The sequence below is a fragment of the Oncorhynchus kisutch genome, linkage group LG5 (assembly GCF_002021735.2).
Source record: "Oncorhynchus kisutch isolate 150728-3 linkage group LG5, Okis_V2, whole genome shotgun sequence".
Taxonomy (NCBI): Eukaryota; Metazoa; Chordata; class Actinopteri; order Salmoniformes; family Salmonidae; genus Oncorhynchus; species Oncorhynchus kisutch.
Window position 1 is genome coordinate 34,691,800 of NC_034178.2, and position 14,598 is coordinate 34,706,397.

The window sequence follows — 14,598 nt, forward strand, 5'->3', positions numbered from 1 at the left end:
CTGCTTTGCTTTATCTTGGCCAGGTCACAGTTACAAATGAGAACTTGTTCTCAGTTAGCCTACCTGGTTAAATAAAGGTGAAATAAAATAAAATGTTTTGTGTTGACCCCAGGAAGAGTAGCTGCTGCTTTAGCAATAGCTAATGGGGATCCTAATAAAATATCAAATACCAATCTGAGAAAGCAGTGGGTATGCAAGGAAAGGGTGTTTGGAACAATTAAGCCCAACCATTGAGACACATTGCACTCTGAAAACCCTTTACTTTGTCCATTGTGAAATATCATGATCAACAAAGACAAAGCATGGAATTGAAATTTGAAGGTTTTCTCCATTTTTATTTTGGTTAAAATGAAACATACCAGAAAACAGTAAAGAGTGAAAGATTGCTTAATATTGCTGAGTATAGAAAAAGCAAGTAATTCAATACACTTTCAAATATAATTCAGTGGCCAACAATATATTCCCTTTAAAGCTGTTAAAGGTTTCTGTTCCAGTAAACGCAGAACCATAAGTGAAAATCAGAACAGCGATATATATTTTTCGAAATGATTCAAAATAGAGGATATCATATCAAACCACAGCCGCAGTTCAAGTAACACTAAACTGCATTTTTTTTTTAAACATTCAGATAATCAGACATATTGCATTGTTTTTTGAGTTCACGTGTCAAACATCTCTTTTTATGTTTTTTTAAATAAAAGCCTGTTAGGAGAGTAGACTCTGCATCCATCTTCCTTGACATGGAGGAAAGGCACAAATGTTTCAACAGCATCTGGGAAGCATCAATTGACAATACATAGAAAAACAGAGTTCCAGACGTGTAAACAGACCCCTAACATATACTGCTAATGAACATACTTTTCTTTGAAAAGCTTGTCAATACAAATGAAAGAAAGACTGAGACTGAGGGCTAGAGGAGTAATACACACTAACCATGCACGGATTTCAGTCTCTTGGAAAAACATGTGGAATGTTACACATTTTCAGATTAGATGACTCAGAAAAAGGTAACTATGTCTAGAGCTAGAAGTCAAGTCTATGTGACAAGGCCTTGGAAAATCGCTATAGAAATATTAGTCAACATAATCATATTAATATTATCATCACAAATTACCATATGATCATCTAAGAAATATACTGCATAGCCCAGTACGTTTCTGCAACACACACAGCACGCAGTGTTTCAGAGATTAGTGCCAAACGTTAAAGCTATACTTCCATTGACTATAAAAAATATATCAATATAATGCACCCGTATAAAGACTTAAATCTATGATCATTCTGTGAAAGGTGGCCTGCGTTGTCTGACTAGCTGCAGCAGCTTTTGCTTTTCTTGTATATTTATTTTGTTGATTGTAAGTTCAGTTACATACCGGCTGTATAGCCATTCAACAGACAAAAGCTTTTAAAAAATGCATAGACAACAGGAAAAGGTGCAACAAACATGTTTTGAAAGTTCACAAATATTTTAGAAATGTAAATATATATTTTTGGTTTTTAGAGGTTATCAAATATTTTTTTTACATCACAAACTATGTGCCTTGTATATTTAATAAAATATCCCTTTGGTACATTTTTGTTAGACAAACATGAGATCTGTAAAATGCATTCACTTGTGTACTTTAAGCTATAGAAATCCTGATTTTCAACTCGGTTAAAAAAATACCTAAATTCAATAAAGCACCCGTTATGTAGTTCATGCCAATTTCACTAAATAGACAAGAACCTTCCCACAAAAGTTAAAGTGCACAAAGTATATATTCTACAATGAAGCAATAATATACTGTACTTAACTAAACCACCACACTATTTCCTCTTTAATGTCTGTGCAGGGAAATCTTGGTTGAGTTGAGGCTTGCTAGAAAAATATTTAAAAAAATCAAATGTCCATATCCTAATTTTACTATGTTCCATTTGAAAATGATTGCATTTATCATTGATGGTGTGCTGAAAAAAAAGGGGGGGGGTTCTAAATTCAGGGACCAATATTAACTTGGTAAGGGAGGAAAGGATAGCCATTTACTTTGGAATAATGCATGATTCAGATCAAAGTCATTTTTTGTGAAACCGTTGGCTGTTTGTTTTAAAGCAGAGTCCAGTGCCATATGCAGTGTTCTAGCTCTTATTTTCCAGTGCTCCTCCTCCTTTCCCCAAACCTCTCATTAACCAACTCACTGGTCTCGCTCTACCAGTTTGACCCCAGTATGTCCCTGCTACAAGTCCTCCTCCATACTGAAGCTGCTCCCACGACTGCTGGTCTTTGAGGCACCTGGTGACACGAAAAACAGTGGGTCCACCCTCTCTGGGGACAGTGTGTACCCCTCGTCCATGATGATGTCCCCCAGCCCCACGTCTAGGTACAGCCCAGCATTGGAGGGGTCATCCAGCTCGGTGAAGCTTACACTGCCCAGGTCCAGGGGGCTGCTTATGGTCACAACCACAGGGGAGTCAGAGGAAGGTGGGGAGGAGGTAAGGACAGGCTGTGCCATGGCTGCTGCCCCCAGGCTGAGAAAGGTTTGGGAGCAGGCCTCTCCAGCGCTGGGCCCCAGTTTATGGTCTCCCTGCTGAAGGTGCTGCTGCTGAAGGAGGGAGGGGTCTGAACTCAGGCCATGGGACATCGGACTGGAGAGGCCATGGAGCTGAGCCTGTATCTCCAACTCCTTCACATAAGAACAAAAAATAATAATCTCTAAATATATTGTATGATAACATTTCTAGATTTATTTCTCCTTATATTCATGATAACTATAGTAACTTCAGAAAGTATTCACACCCCTTTTGACTTTTTCCATATTTTGTTGTTACAAAGTTGGAATTAATTCAATTATTTTGCCAACGATCTACAAAATACTCTGTCAAAGTGGAAGAAACATTTTTACATGTGTAAAAATAAAAATATTGAAAATAAAATATATAAACTCAGTGACCAGTTTATTAGGTACACCCATCTAGTACCAAGTTGGACCCTTTGCCTCCAGAACAGCCTGAATCCTTCAGGGCATGACATTCAATCATTGCTCAATTGGTATCAAGGGACCTGAAGTGTGCCAGAAAAACATTCCCCACACCAGTACACCACCACCACAAGCCTGTCCAGTTGACCCCAGGCAGGATGGGTCCATGGACTCATACTGTTGAGGCCAAATCCTGACTATCAGCATGACGAAACAGGAACCGTGATCTGTCGGACCAGGCAATGTTTTCCACTCCTCAATTGTCCAGTGTTGGTGATCGCATGCCCACTGGAGCAGCTTGTTGTTTTTAGCTGATAGGAGTGTAATCCGGTGTGGTCGTCTGCTGCAATAGCCCATCCGTGACAACGATCAACGAGTTGTGCGTTCCAAGATGCGTTCTGCACACCAGTTATACTGCGCCGTTATTTTGTCTGTTTGTGGCACAACTGTTGGCTTGCACGATCCTATTCATTGTTCTCCAACCTCTCTCATCAACAATGTTTTCTCCCACAGGACAGCCGCTGACTGGATGTTTTTTTGTTTGTCGCACCATTCTTGGTTACCACTCTCAGTCGCTTAGATCACTAGTTTTGCCCATTCTAACAATCAATCGAACAGTAACTGAATGCTTGATGCCTGTCTGCCTGCTTTATATGGCAAGCCAAGGCCACTTGACTCACGGTCTGTAGGAGAGATCCATTTTGTGTATGGTGTGGATTGAAAAATGTGTGATTAAAATATTTTTTTAAAGAATCACCTTTGGCAGTGATTACAGATGTGAGTCTTTCTGGGTAAGTCTAAGAGCTTTGCACAACTGGATTGCGCAATATTTGCCAATTATCCTTTTAAAAATTCTTTAAGCTCTGTCAAGTTGGTTGTTGATCATTGCTGCTTAACAGCTATTTTCAAGTCATGCCATAGATTTTCAAGCCGCTTTTAGTCAAAACTGTAAATAGGCCACTCAGGAACATTCAATGTTGTCTTGGTAAGCAACTCGTGTAGATTTGGTGAATGTCTCCCAGTGTCTGTTGGAAAGCAGACTGAACCAGGTTTTCCTCTAGGATTTTGCCTGTGCTTAGCTTTATTCCATTTCTTCTTATTCTAACAAACTTCCTTGCCGATGACAAGCATACCCATAACACGATGCTGCCACCACCATGCTTGAAAATATGAAGAATGATTCTACGTGATTTATTGTGTTGGATTTGCCCCAAACATAACGCTTTATATTCAGGACATAAAGTTAATTTATTTTAGAGCCTTATTGCAAACAGGATGCTTGTTTTGGAATATTTTTATTCTGTACATTTTTATTCTTCTTTTCACTCTGTCAATTAGGTTAGTATTGTGGAGGAACAACGTTGTTGATCCATCCTCAGTTCTATCACAGCCATTAAACTCTGTAATGGTTTTAAAGTCACCATTGGCTTCACTCCTGAGCGATTTCCTCCCTCTCCAGCAACTGAGTTAGGAAGGACATCTGTATCTTTGTAGTGACTGGGTGTATTGATACACCATCCAAAGTGTAATTAATAACTTCACCATGCTAAAAGGGATAATCAATGTCTGCTTTTTTATTTTTACCCATCCACCAATAGGTGCCCTTCTTGAGGCATTGGAAAACCTCCCTGGTCTTTGTGTTTGAAATACATTGCTCGACTGAGGGACCTTACAGATAATTGTATGTGTGGGGTACAGAGATGAGGTAGTCATTCAGAAATCATGTCAAACACTATTATTGCACAGAGTGAGTCCATGCAACTTATTATGTGATTTGTTTAGCAAATTTGTTGCCATAACAAAGGGGTTGAATAATTATTGACTCAAGACATTTCAGCTTTTCATTTTTAATTAATTTGTTAATTTTGAAAAACATAATTCCACTTTGACATTATGGGGTATTGTGTGTAGGCCAGTGACAAAAAAATCTAAATGTAATCAATTTTAAGTTCAGGCTGTAACAACAAAATAGGGAAAAAGTCAAGAGTTGTGAATACTTTCTGAAGGCACTGTATGTCCAATAACTGACCTGGATGCGCAGCATCAAGCTGTGGTTAGCATGTTCCAGCTTCTTCTGACGCATCTCTACCTCCTTGGCTCTCTGCTGCTCCTTCTGCAGCTTCCTGATGTAGTCCACCGAGGCCTTCAGAATGGTGCCCTTATTCCAGCGCATCTCCCTACAGCCATGAGAAAAAGAGAGAAGGTTGTTAGAGAGGAATATCAAATCTGATACAAATTGAATATTGCTTTTCAGTGGCCTCCCGGGTGGCACAGTGGTCTAAGGCACTGCATCGCAGTGCTAGCTGTGCCACCAGAGACTCTGGGTTCGAGCCCAGGCTCTGTCGCCGCGGGCCGCGACTGGGAGGTCCTTGGGGCGACGCACAATTGGCCCAGCGTCGTCCGGGTTAGGGAGGGTTTTGGCCGGCAGGGATATCCTTGTCTCTGGTCTGCGCAGTGCACGCTGACCAGGTCGCCAGGTGTACAGTGTTTCCTCCGACACATTGGTGCGGCTGGCTTCCGGGTTGGATATGCATTGCATCAATAATTATTTTAATTTTTAATAAGGGCACCATTCCCAAAATGTCAAATCTGATTGAGATTTATTTGTATCAATACCACCACTGATCAAGTCATCCAAAGTAAATGTCCTGAATAAGAGAACAATAACGACAAACTCACGGGTCACTTGACTTGGGTATTATGGCCCCAAGCTCCGTTATGCGGTCATTGATGTTAAACCTCCGCCTCCTCTCAACTGTCAAGAGAAACAATGGGGAAAGAGATTAAGAAATGAAACTCACTGCCACTCCAAGAGGAACAAGAGCTGTCTAGCATCATAGAGGGTAAAGAACAATACAGAAGTGAGTAAAAATAAAAAAGGTATGACTCACTGAGGTTATGGTTGTCCTTCTTCTGTCTCTCTTTCACCAGCGCTTTGGTATCTGCATATTGAACATAACGTATACTTTAGAGGTTCTGCTGTGCAATCTAAAAATCCATTCTAACAATTTACAATTTAACAAAATGGAAAGTTACATAGGACATAACATAAGAAGTTTATAATCCCCCCCAAAAAGATTCTTATCTCCAGAGCTATATAAAATATGGAGGAACTGGACAGTGAGGATCATGGACCTAGTACAGGGAAAGGAACAGGGCCATACCAGAGTATTCCCTTTTAATATTGGTCAGATCCGCAGGGCAGGAGTTGCTGACAGTGAGGGTAGGTGCTGCCATTCCAGGACTATGGTATACATCCAGGAGGTTCCCAGGGAGCTGTAAGAGGCAAGGGAAACCACTGCATTAACATCAAAGCAAACAAAGTTTAACACTGACAACCTGGACAAGCTTCCAGGAGAAACTAATGAAACATAAAAATTCAACTCAATATATTTTCTATTGTCGTACGTTTTCTTGTTCTACATGTATCAGAATACTCATTTAACTGTCATAACTTTCAAAACAGGCTGTGTCATAGCCGTCGGCGATCAGGCCCACCACCATTGTGTCGTCTGCAAACTTTATGATGGTGTTGGAGTCGTGCGTGGCCACACAGTCGTGTACAGGGAGTACAGGAGCAAGCTCAGAGACTGCTGAACAGCTAACTCTAGTGGTCTCCCTACAGAGACCTGCATCTCAGAAACTATTTGCACTGACTACCCACACAAACACCCACAAGCACACACTCAAAGCTGCCGTTCTATTGTTACATTTTAGACAATTAGCAGATGCTCTTAACCATAATTGCAGATGCTCTTAACCATAATTGCTCCTGTAAGTTGCTGTGGGTAACTGCCTTGCTCAAGGGCACAGACAGATTTTTCCCTTAGTCGGCTTGGAAATCCAAACCAGCAACCTTTCGGTCACTGGGCCAACACTCTTAACCGCTAGGCTACCTATATACTATTTATTCCACTGTGTGATCCAAGTCACTACCCACTTTATATTTGTAAATGCAGTGTAATACAGTCCATTATTACTATGCATACTATCTCTCTTATTACTTGTCATTTTTGACTTGACCCTTTGTTATTATTGTTATTGACTAATGTACAGCCTTGTTGAGGGAGTTAGCACATAAGCATTTCACTGCCCATTTTATACCTGCTGTAAACTGTGTATGTGACAAATACAATTTGATTATGGGAATCCAACATCCTATATTTCCAATAACTCAAATTTGTATATCTATCCTGGTAGAAGTAGAACATTTTTAAGATAAGCTACATTGTAGTACTGTATTATATTTGACCTTCAATGATTGTACACAAGGATACTAAATTACCATACAACAGGTTGGCTGGTTTATATGGAATATAATTTCAAGCAAGTCATCACAATTTATTATAAGCCTAATACCTTGTTGAACCTTCAATTATGGAAAAGTTATCCAAAAGCATTAACGCATTTGAAACAAATCTGACATGTGTTGCGGTAGGCTATAAATCCTTATAAATGTGAGAAATATTGCTAAATGTCTATTCCCCCCCCCCCCCCTTTAAAATTTTCACCTAAAATGACATAGCCAAATCTAACTGCCTGTAGCGCTGGCCATGAAGCAAGGATATGCATATTCTAGGTACCATTTGAAAGGAAACACTTTGAAGTTTGTGGAAATATGAAAGGAATGTAGGAGAATATACACATTAGATCTGGTAAAAGAAAATACAAATAAAAAATATTGAAATGCAAGAGAATGTATTATTCCAGCACAGGTGCAATTTAGATTTTGGCCACTAGATGGCAGCAGTGCATGTGCAAACTATTAGACTGATCCAAGGAACCATTGCATTTCTCTTTAAAATGTTGTATCAAGACTGCCCAAATGTGCCTAATTTGTTTATTAATACCTTTTCATGTTCAAAACAGTGCACTCTCCTAAAACAATAGCATTGTATTATTTCACTGTAATAGCTACTGTAAATTGCACAGTGCCGTTAGATTAACAAAAGGTTAAGCTTTCTGCCAATATCAGATATGTCTATGTCCTGGGAAATGTTCTTGTTGCTTACAACCGCATGCTAATTGCTTTAGCCTACATTAGCTCAACCGTTCTACAGGGGACCCACCAATCCTGAAGAAGTTTTAACAAGGCCACTCTGCCATGTGCTGCCAAACAACCCGATTGATTTACATCAATGTTCTTTTTTTTCATGCTCCTGAAGCAAAACCCAAATCCCAATTTTCTGATGCGGGAAGTAATCTCTTCAATCTCTTTACATCTAACAACTCAACTGTTAAAAACATATTTTGAGCACCCTCTGAATTGTCCACCATTCCAACTTCACATACTGCCATGCCCTGCATGATTTGTCCTCCTCTCCCGTTTCCCCTGGTTGCTATCCCACCCAGACAACACTGGCCTGACGAGTCTTAGTTAAGTGCCAGAAGAGTATGTTTACTCCTACAGCACCACTGAATTCAACCAAGACAAAACAGATATAGCAAGATAATTTCTAAAATGATAGGCTAGTTGTTAATTGAATTTCACTGCATAATTGTCACTAATTTTACAGATCCACACATTTGTCCATACTTGTGTTTTCAGATTAGCCCAATTGCAATTGACAAATACACATTTCCACATACTGTACTAGGCAGCTGTAGACCCAAGTCAATTAACGTCATGAAGTCATCATTGAAACTTGATTCAAGGCTGATGATGTCGTCAATTACGCCATCTATCTGGAAAGACACACAGACATCATAGAACAGCTAATAAAATATATATTTTGTTAATGTGGAAAGTTAAAGGACAGCTTGAATTGAACTGTATTACATTACTTACTTGAAATGTGTAAATATATACATACATACATACATACATACATACATACATACATACATACATACATACATAGTGGGGCAAAAAAGCATTTAGTTTTTAGTTCTCCCACTTAGTTCTCCCACTTAATTTAGTTCTCCCACTTAAAAGGATGAGAGAGGCCTGTAATTTTCATCATAGGTACACTTCAACTATGACAGCCAAAATGAGGAAAACAAATCCAGAAAATCACATTGTAGGATTTTTTTATGAATTTATTTGCAAATTATGGTGGAAAATAAGTATTTGGTCAATAACAAAAGTTTCTCTCAATACTTCGTTATATACCCTTTGTTGGCAATGACAGAGGTCAAACATTTTCTGTAAGTCTTCACAAGGTTTTCACACACTGTTGCTGGTATTTTGGCCCATTCCTCCATGCAGATCTCCTCTAGAGCAGTGATGTTTTGGGGCTGTTGCTGGGCAACACGGACTTTCAACTCCCTCCAAAGATTTTCTATGGGGTTGAGATCTGGAGACTGGCTAGGCCACTCCAGGACCTTGAAATGCTTCTTACGAAGCCACTCTTTCGTTGCCCGGGCGGTGTGTTTGGGATCATTGTCATGCTGAAAGACCCAGCCACGTTTCATCTTCAATGCCCTTGCTGATGGAAGGAGGTTTTCACTCAAAATCTAACGATACCTGGCCCCATTCATTCTTTCCTTTACACGGATCAGTCGTCCTGGTCCCTTTGCAGAAAAACAGCCCCAAAGCATGATGTTTCCACCCCCATGCTTCACAGTAGGTATGGTGTTCTTTGGATGCAACTCAGCATTCTTTGTCCTCCAAACACGACGAGTTGAGTTTTTACCAAAAGTTATATTTTGGTTTCATCTGACCATATGACATTCTCCCAATCTTCTTCTGGATCATCCAAATGCTCTCTAGCAAACTTCAGACGGGCCTGGACATGTACTGGCTTAAGCAGGGGGACACGCCTGGCACTGCAGGATTTGAGTCCCTGGCGGCGTAGTGTGTTACTGATGGTAGGCTTTGTTACTTTGGTCCCAGCTCTCTGCAGGTCATCCACTAAGTCCCCCCGTGTGGTTCTGGGATTTTTGCTCACCGTTCTTGTGATCATTTTGACCCCAAGGGGTGAGATCTTGCGTGGAGCCCCAGATCGAGGGAGATTATCAGTGGTCTTGTATGTCTTCCATTTCCTAATAATTGCTCCCACAGTTGATTTCTTCAAACCAAGCTGCTTACCTATTGCAGATTCAGTCTTCCCAGCCGGGTGCAGGTCTACAATTTTGTTTCTGGTGTCCTTTGACAGCTCTTTGGTCTTGGCCATAGTGGAGTTTGTAGTGTGACTGTTTGTGGTCTTTTATACTGATAACAAGTTCAAACAGGTGCCATTAATACAGGTAACGAGTGGAGGAAAGAGGAGCCTCTTAAAGAAGGTCTGTGAGAGCCAGAAATCTTGCTTGTTTGTAGATGACCAAATACTTATTTTCCACCATAATTTGCAAATAAATTAATTAAAAAATCCTACAATGTGATTTTCTGGATTTCTTTTTCTCATTTTGTCTGTCATAGTTGAAGTGTACCTATGATGAAAATTACAGGCCTCGCTCATCTTTTTAAGTGGGAGAACTTGCACAATTGGTGGCTGACTAAATACTTTTTTGCCCCACTGTATATATATATATATATGGAAGGTACAATGACACAAAGTAAGTAATTATCTTGCCCTAATGAAGAACGATTTCAAAAGAAAAGGCATGTGTCTAAGAGAGGTGCAGATATCATTAAGCTGCCAGTGTAGTATTTAACAGCAGACTGTGCAACTAAGCCAACAATGGCAACATGACAAGAGGCATTACAGAACAAACAAAAAAGTAATTACGTGATCAGTAGGTTAGGCCTTCAATCCAAACTTTCAATGAAAATATGTCTGAGACAATGAGAAGCCATTCAAATGTGAGCTTTATCCATGGACTTCGCATAGCTTTATTCTACTTAGACTAAACAAAACGTCTATAAATTGTGGGAGTTCAAATTAGTTACAAATCTGATCCCTGCCGCAAAAGGCAGTAGGTCCATACAAACAGTAGCATGATACCATCCCACTTAAGACATCAAGCCAATGTGAGTGGTGTATTGCAGTGTAATGCGGACTTCAGTCATACCACATACCTCCTCTTTCTTGGATCCCAGATTGAGTAAAGCCATTGGGCTGTTTGGAGCACTGAGGGCCGTGGGAGTCATCTCAGGGGCAGAGCTAGACAGTGGCAAGGGAGATACACCTAGGATTTGAGGTGCCACCTTATTGCCAAGGGTGGTGGAGAGATACTCCTTCACCTGCTGCCTCTGAGACTGCTGGATGTGATACTTGGTTGGGTTCTCCAGATGGCTCTGTACCTAACAGATTTTTAAAAACATGTCAGTCAAACAGCCAACTAAGAAGGCAACTTGTAACATGCCAATTTAATATGGAGGTTATAAGCTACCATTTCATGATGTGGCGTGGCATGCCATGCAAGTGTAGTTCCCTGGAAAGAAGCCATTTGAAGTGGAGTCTCACCTTCAACACCTCCACGGGCACCTGTGCGGGTGGCTGGCGAGCAGCCATTGGGGGCAGAGTGACATAGATGGCAGGGGTGGAGTCAGTTGCCCTGAGCTGCGCCACAGAGTTCTGCTGCTGGGCCTCCCGTCTCTCTTGTTCCTGGGCTTGTTCCCGCATCAGCTGCTGCCGAAGCAGCACACGCGATGACATGGCTCAGTTGGGTTGTATGCCTCCATTCAAACAGGAGAGGGAAGAGAGAGGGAAGAATATATACATGTACAATATGCTCTGGCTTTTATATGGCTTGGCTGTATAGGTCTACCTCATCCTCAGATAGCAAGTTCTGGAAGTCAGACTACTGAACAAGATTATATTTCCAACACCCAGATGAACCAGCAGAATAAATTGAAATGGGATTTTGTTCAACATTCTCACTTGCTGGGCTCCTTTCATTTATCCTGCTTTGTGGTATAACTACCCCTCTGTGTAGGTAATGCAGTCATTGGTGCAGGGTCTTATATGGTTAGTTATCTTACTCTAGTTCTTCCTGACCAATGACAACCTATGGGCCTTACTTCCGTCAACCCCTTTTGGCTGCAGATACATGTCCCCAGAGCTATGGTATTCAAACTTGTTCAGTGGGGACCCCATTTTTTCCAGTCAGAGTTTCTGGGGACAGCATTTTTTCCACCCCAAATCTAATGACACATCAACAAATAACCTTCAATTCATTACATGTTCATCAAAGAAACCAATAAATACATTTACTCAATAACATTTTATTTTTCAAATTATCTTTCTCAAAAACGTTTGTATATTGTCACATTAAATAATCTGTACTCTTAATTTTGTTACAAAAAAATATATATTTTACGTCCCCTCTGAAGTTCCCCGCGACCACGACTTTGAATACCACTGCCCCAGAAGCAAAAGGTCAAAACAGCCATGCCAATAACTTTTTAAAGAGTATGGATATACTGACAAGATACACGTCTCTCCGCCCTAACAACGGGAGACGTTGTCCACACAGCTGCGCCGTGGGCTGTCTAGTTCCCGCATATCCTTTCTTAAAATTGGTGGATACATCTCATTGTAATACTTTAAAAATATATATATTCGATGAGGGTTGTTGGCGTCAACCGCCTGTATTCAAGGGCGAGAGAAGACACTATGCTACTATCCTCATGACATCAATATGCGAAAAACGTTTTTTTCCTCAAAGTTGCTTATATAAGCACACTCGTAACAACTTAAACATTACAACACTTTTATTCGATCAAATAAACCTCACGTAGCAAATAAGCCATTTATTTTGTGTTGACCAAATTCGACACTCATTGACCTCCTTACAAAAACAACTTCCTTGGTTGGCGACAGGAGGGAGACTGATTTTCCGACGAGTTGGGCCTCTCGCTTCCCCTCTGCTGTTTACCAACATGTGGAGTCCAGTTCAAGAATTTAACGATCTGTATTGGAAAGCTCTTGCATTGACTCAATTTAAATGGAATTCACCCAAACTGTTAATCAGATTAAAGCCTGTACATTTCAGTTTGCTTACTCCTTTTCTATTAAAGGCAGTGGACAGCTAGACCATAACGACGTTGGCTGGCTGGCTAGCTAGCTAAAGTTACACAATAATGACGACTTACGTAAAGATGTGTGGACATATTAGCTAGTTAGCTAGCTGCTAACGTTACGGAGAAAACAGCTACGCTTCCAAAGTGTTGGACAACAAACAATACAAGTTGGTCAGTGTGGCCACTATAATACAACAGTGTTACCACTTCAACACTTTTATAAACAAGACAAAAACATACCTTTACTTCAGTTCAAATAATTCAGAATGAGGCACCTGTGTGTGAGCAGCATTAGCCAACGTTAGCAGGGAGTTTTTTTTGGAGGGGGGGCAGGAAGTTGTCAAACTTGACAATTAGTTTGTCAAAATAACAACTGGAGAATTCGTGTTCCCTGTCATGTCTGCATTTAGCGTGGAATTTCGAATTCTGTCGAGCTAGATACAGTATCTAACTAATAATGTGCCAATTGCGGAAAATGCCAGCAACGAGTGGTGGTGGGGCTTCAAAAACAATCGAGTCCTTGCCCGTCTCTTCCCATTTCCCGGTGTCAAGCTTCAATCGACTCCTACGATTCAGTATTTTTGCAAAGACTAAACTATTTTCCGCAATCTCCTTCGAAAACACAAGCTCTCGCATCTTTCACAGCAAAGAAAGAGAGATGGGAGGGGCACAGCCTGGGATGTCGGACACTAATAAAAATAGAATTGATCACATACACGTTATTGGCAGATGTTATTGCGGGTGTAGCGAAATGCTTATGCTTCTAGCTCCGACAATGCAGTAATATCTAACAAATTACACTACATATACCCAATACACACAAATGTAAGTAGGAATTAATTAAGACTATATACACATAAGGACAAGCGATATCAGAGCAGAACGGACTAAGATACCATAGAATAGTATAGAATACAGTATGTGCATATGAGATGAGTAATACCAGATATGTAAACGTTATTAAAGTGACTAGTGTTCCATTCCTTAAAGTGATCAGTGATTCTTAGTCTATGCCTATAGGCAGCAGCCTCTAATGTGTTAGTGATGGCTAGGTAGACAGTCAGAACTGTGCATCAGTAATCAACAGATGTAAGCTATATAGCAATGCTGCATTTAGCTATTTCTTGGTCTACAATGTCTTGAGCAAGTTCACTAAAGTAAAGTAGGGGTTATCAATAAGTAGGCTGAGCTATTCGACACACAACAGACCAAACACACACTGGCGTTTTTTATAGCGAGGAGCAGGCGAGGGATCAGAACCGTGCGCATAGGCTATATCTTGGTAGTCTGCTAATCTAGCAATGCCTTGTAAATTCAACTAAAGTATAAAAGGTTATCAATAACTACGGTTAAGCTATTCTTCATAGTGCCAGTGAATTGCAGTTGAACATTGCCAAATGCATCAGTTTAATATAGTGTAGGATGCCACCCTTCCAACAAGTCAGTTCGTGAAATTTCTGCCCTGCTAGAACTGCTCTAGTCAACTGTAAGTGCTGTTATTGTGAAGTGGAACTGTCTAGGAGCAACAACAGCTCAGCCATGAAGCGGTAAGCCACACAATACATAATACCTGTTAGGAGTTTATTGAAATGGGTTTCCATGGCCGAGCAGCCGCAGAGAAGCCTAAGATCAACATGCGCAATGGCAACCATCAACTGGAGTGTGGACTCTACCTGCCCCAATGCATAGTACCAACTGAAAAGTTTGGTGGAGGAAGTGAATACTGGAACAATATTT

At 40.5% G+C, this 14,598-nt stretch overlaps 1 protein-coding gene across 4 annotated transcripts; it reads right to left on the reverse strand.

Moving 5' to 3' along the window:
- Positions 1-303: 303 nt before the first annotated feature.
- Positions 304-13,547, reverse strand: LOC109890950 (transcription factor E3). Of its 4 annotated transcripts, none has more exons than XM_020483131.2 (9): positions 13,102-13,547; positions 11,303-11,514; positions 10,915-11,139; positions 8,544-8,639; positions 6,119-6,230; positions 5,846-5,896; positions 5,634-5,709; positions 4,984-5,131; positions 304-2,660 (listed from the first exon to the last, which is right to left on the reverse strand). In XM_020483131.2, exons 2-9 carry the CDS (start codon positions 11,492-11,494, stop codon positions 2,214-2,216), a joined length of 1,347 nt encoding a protein of 448 aa, XP_020338720.1. In that variant the 5' UTR covers positions 11,495-11,514; positions 13,102-13,547; the 3' UTR covers positions 304-2,213. The 4 variants fall into 4 exon arrangements, with proteins under 4 accessions (XP_020338720.1, XP_031680794.1, XP_031680793.1 ...); XM_031824934.1 differs by having other exon boundaries at positions 10,915-11,133; positions 13,102-13,524; XM_031824933.1 differs by having other exon boundaries at positions 13,137-13,523.
- Between the last annotated feature and the right edge of the window lie 1,051 nt (positions 13,548-14,598).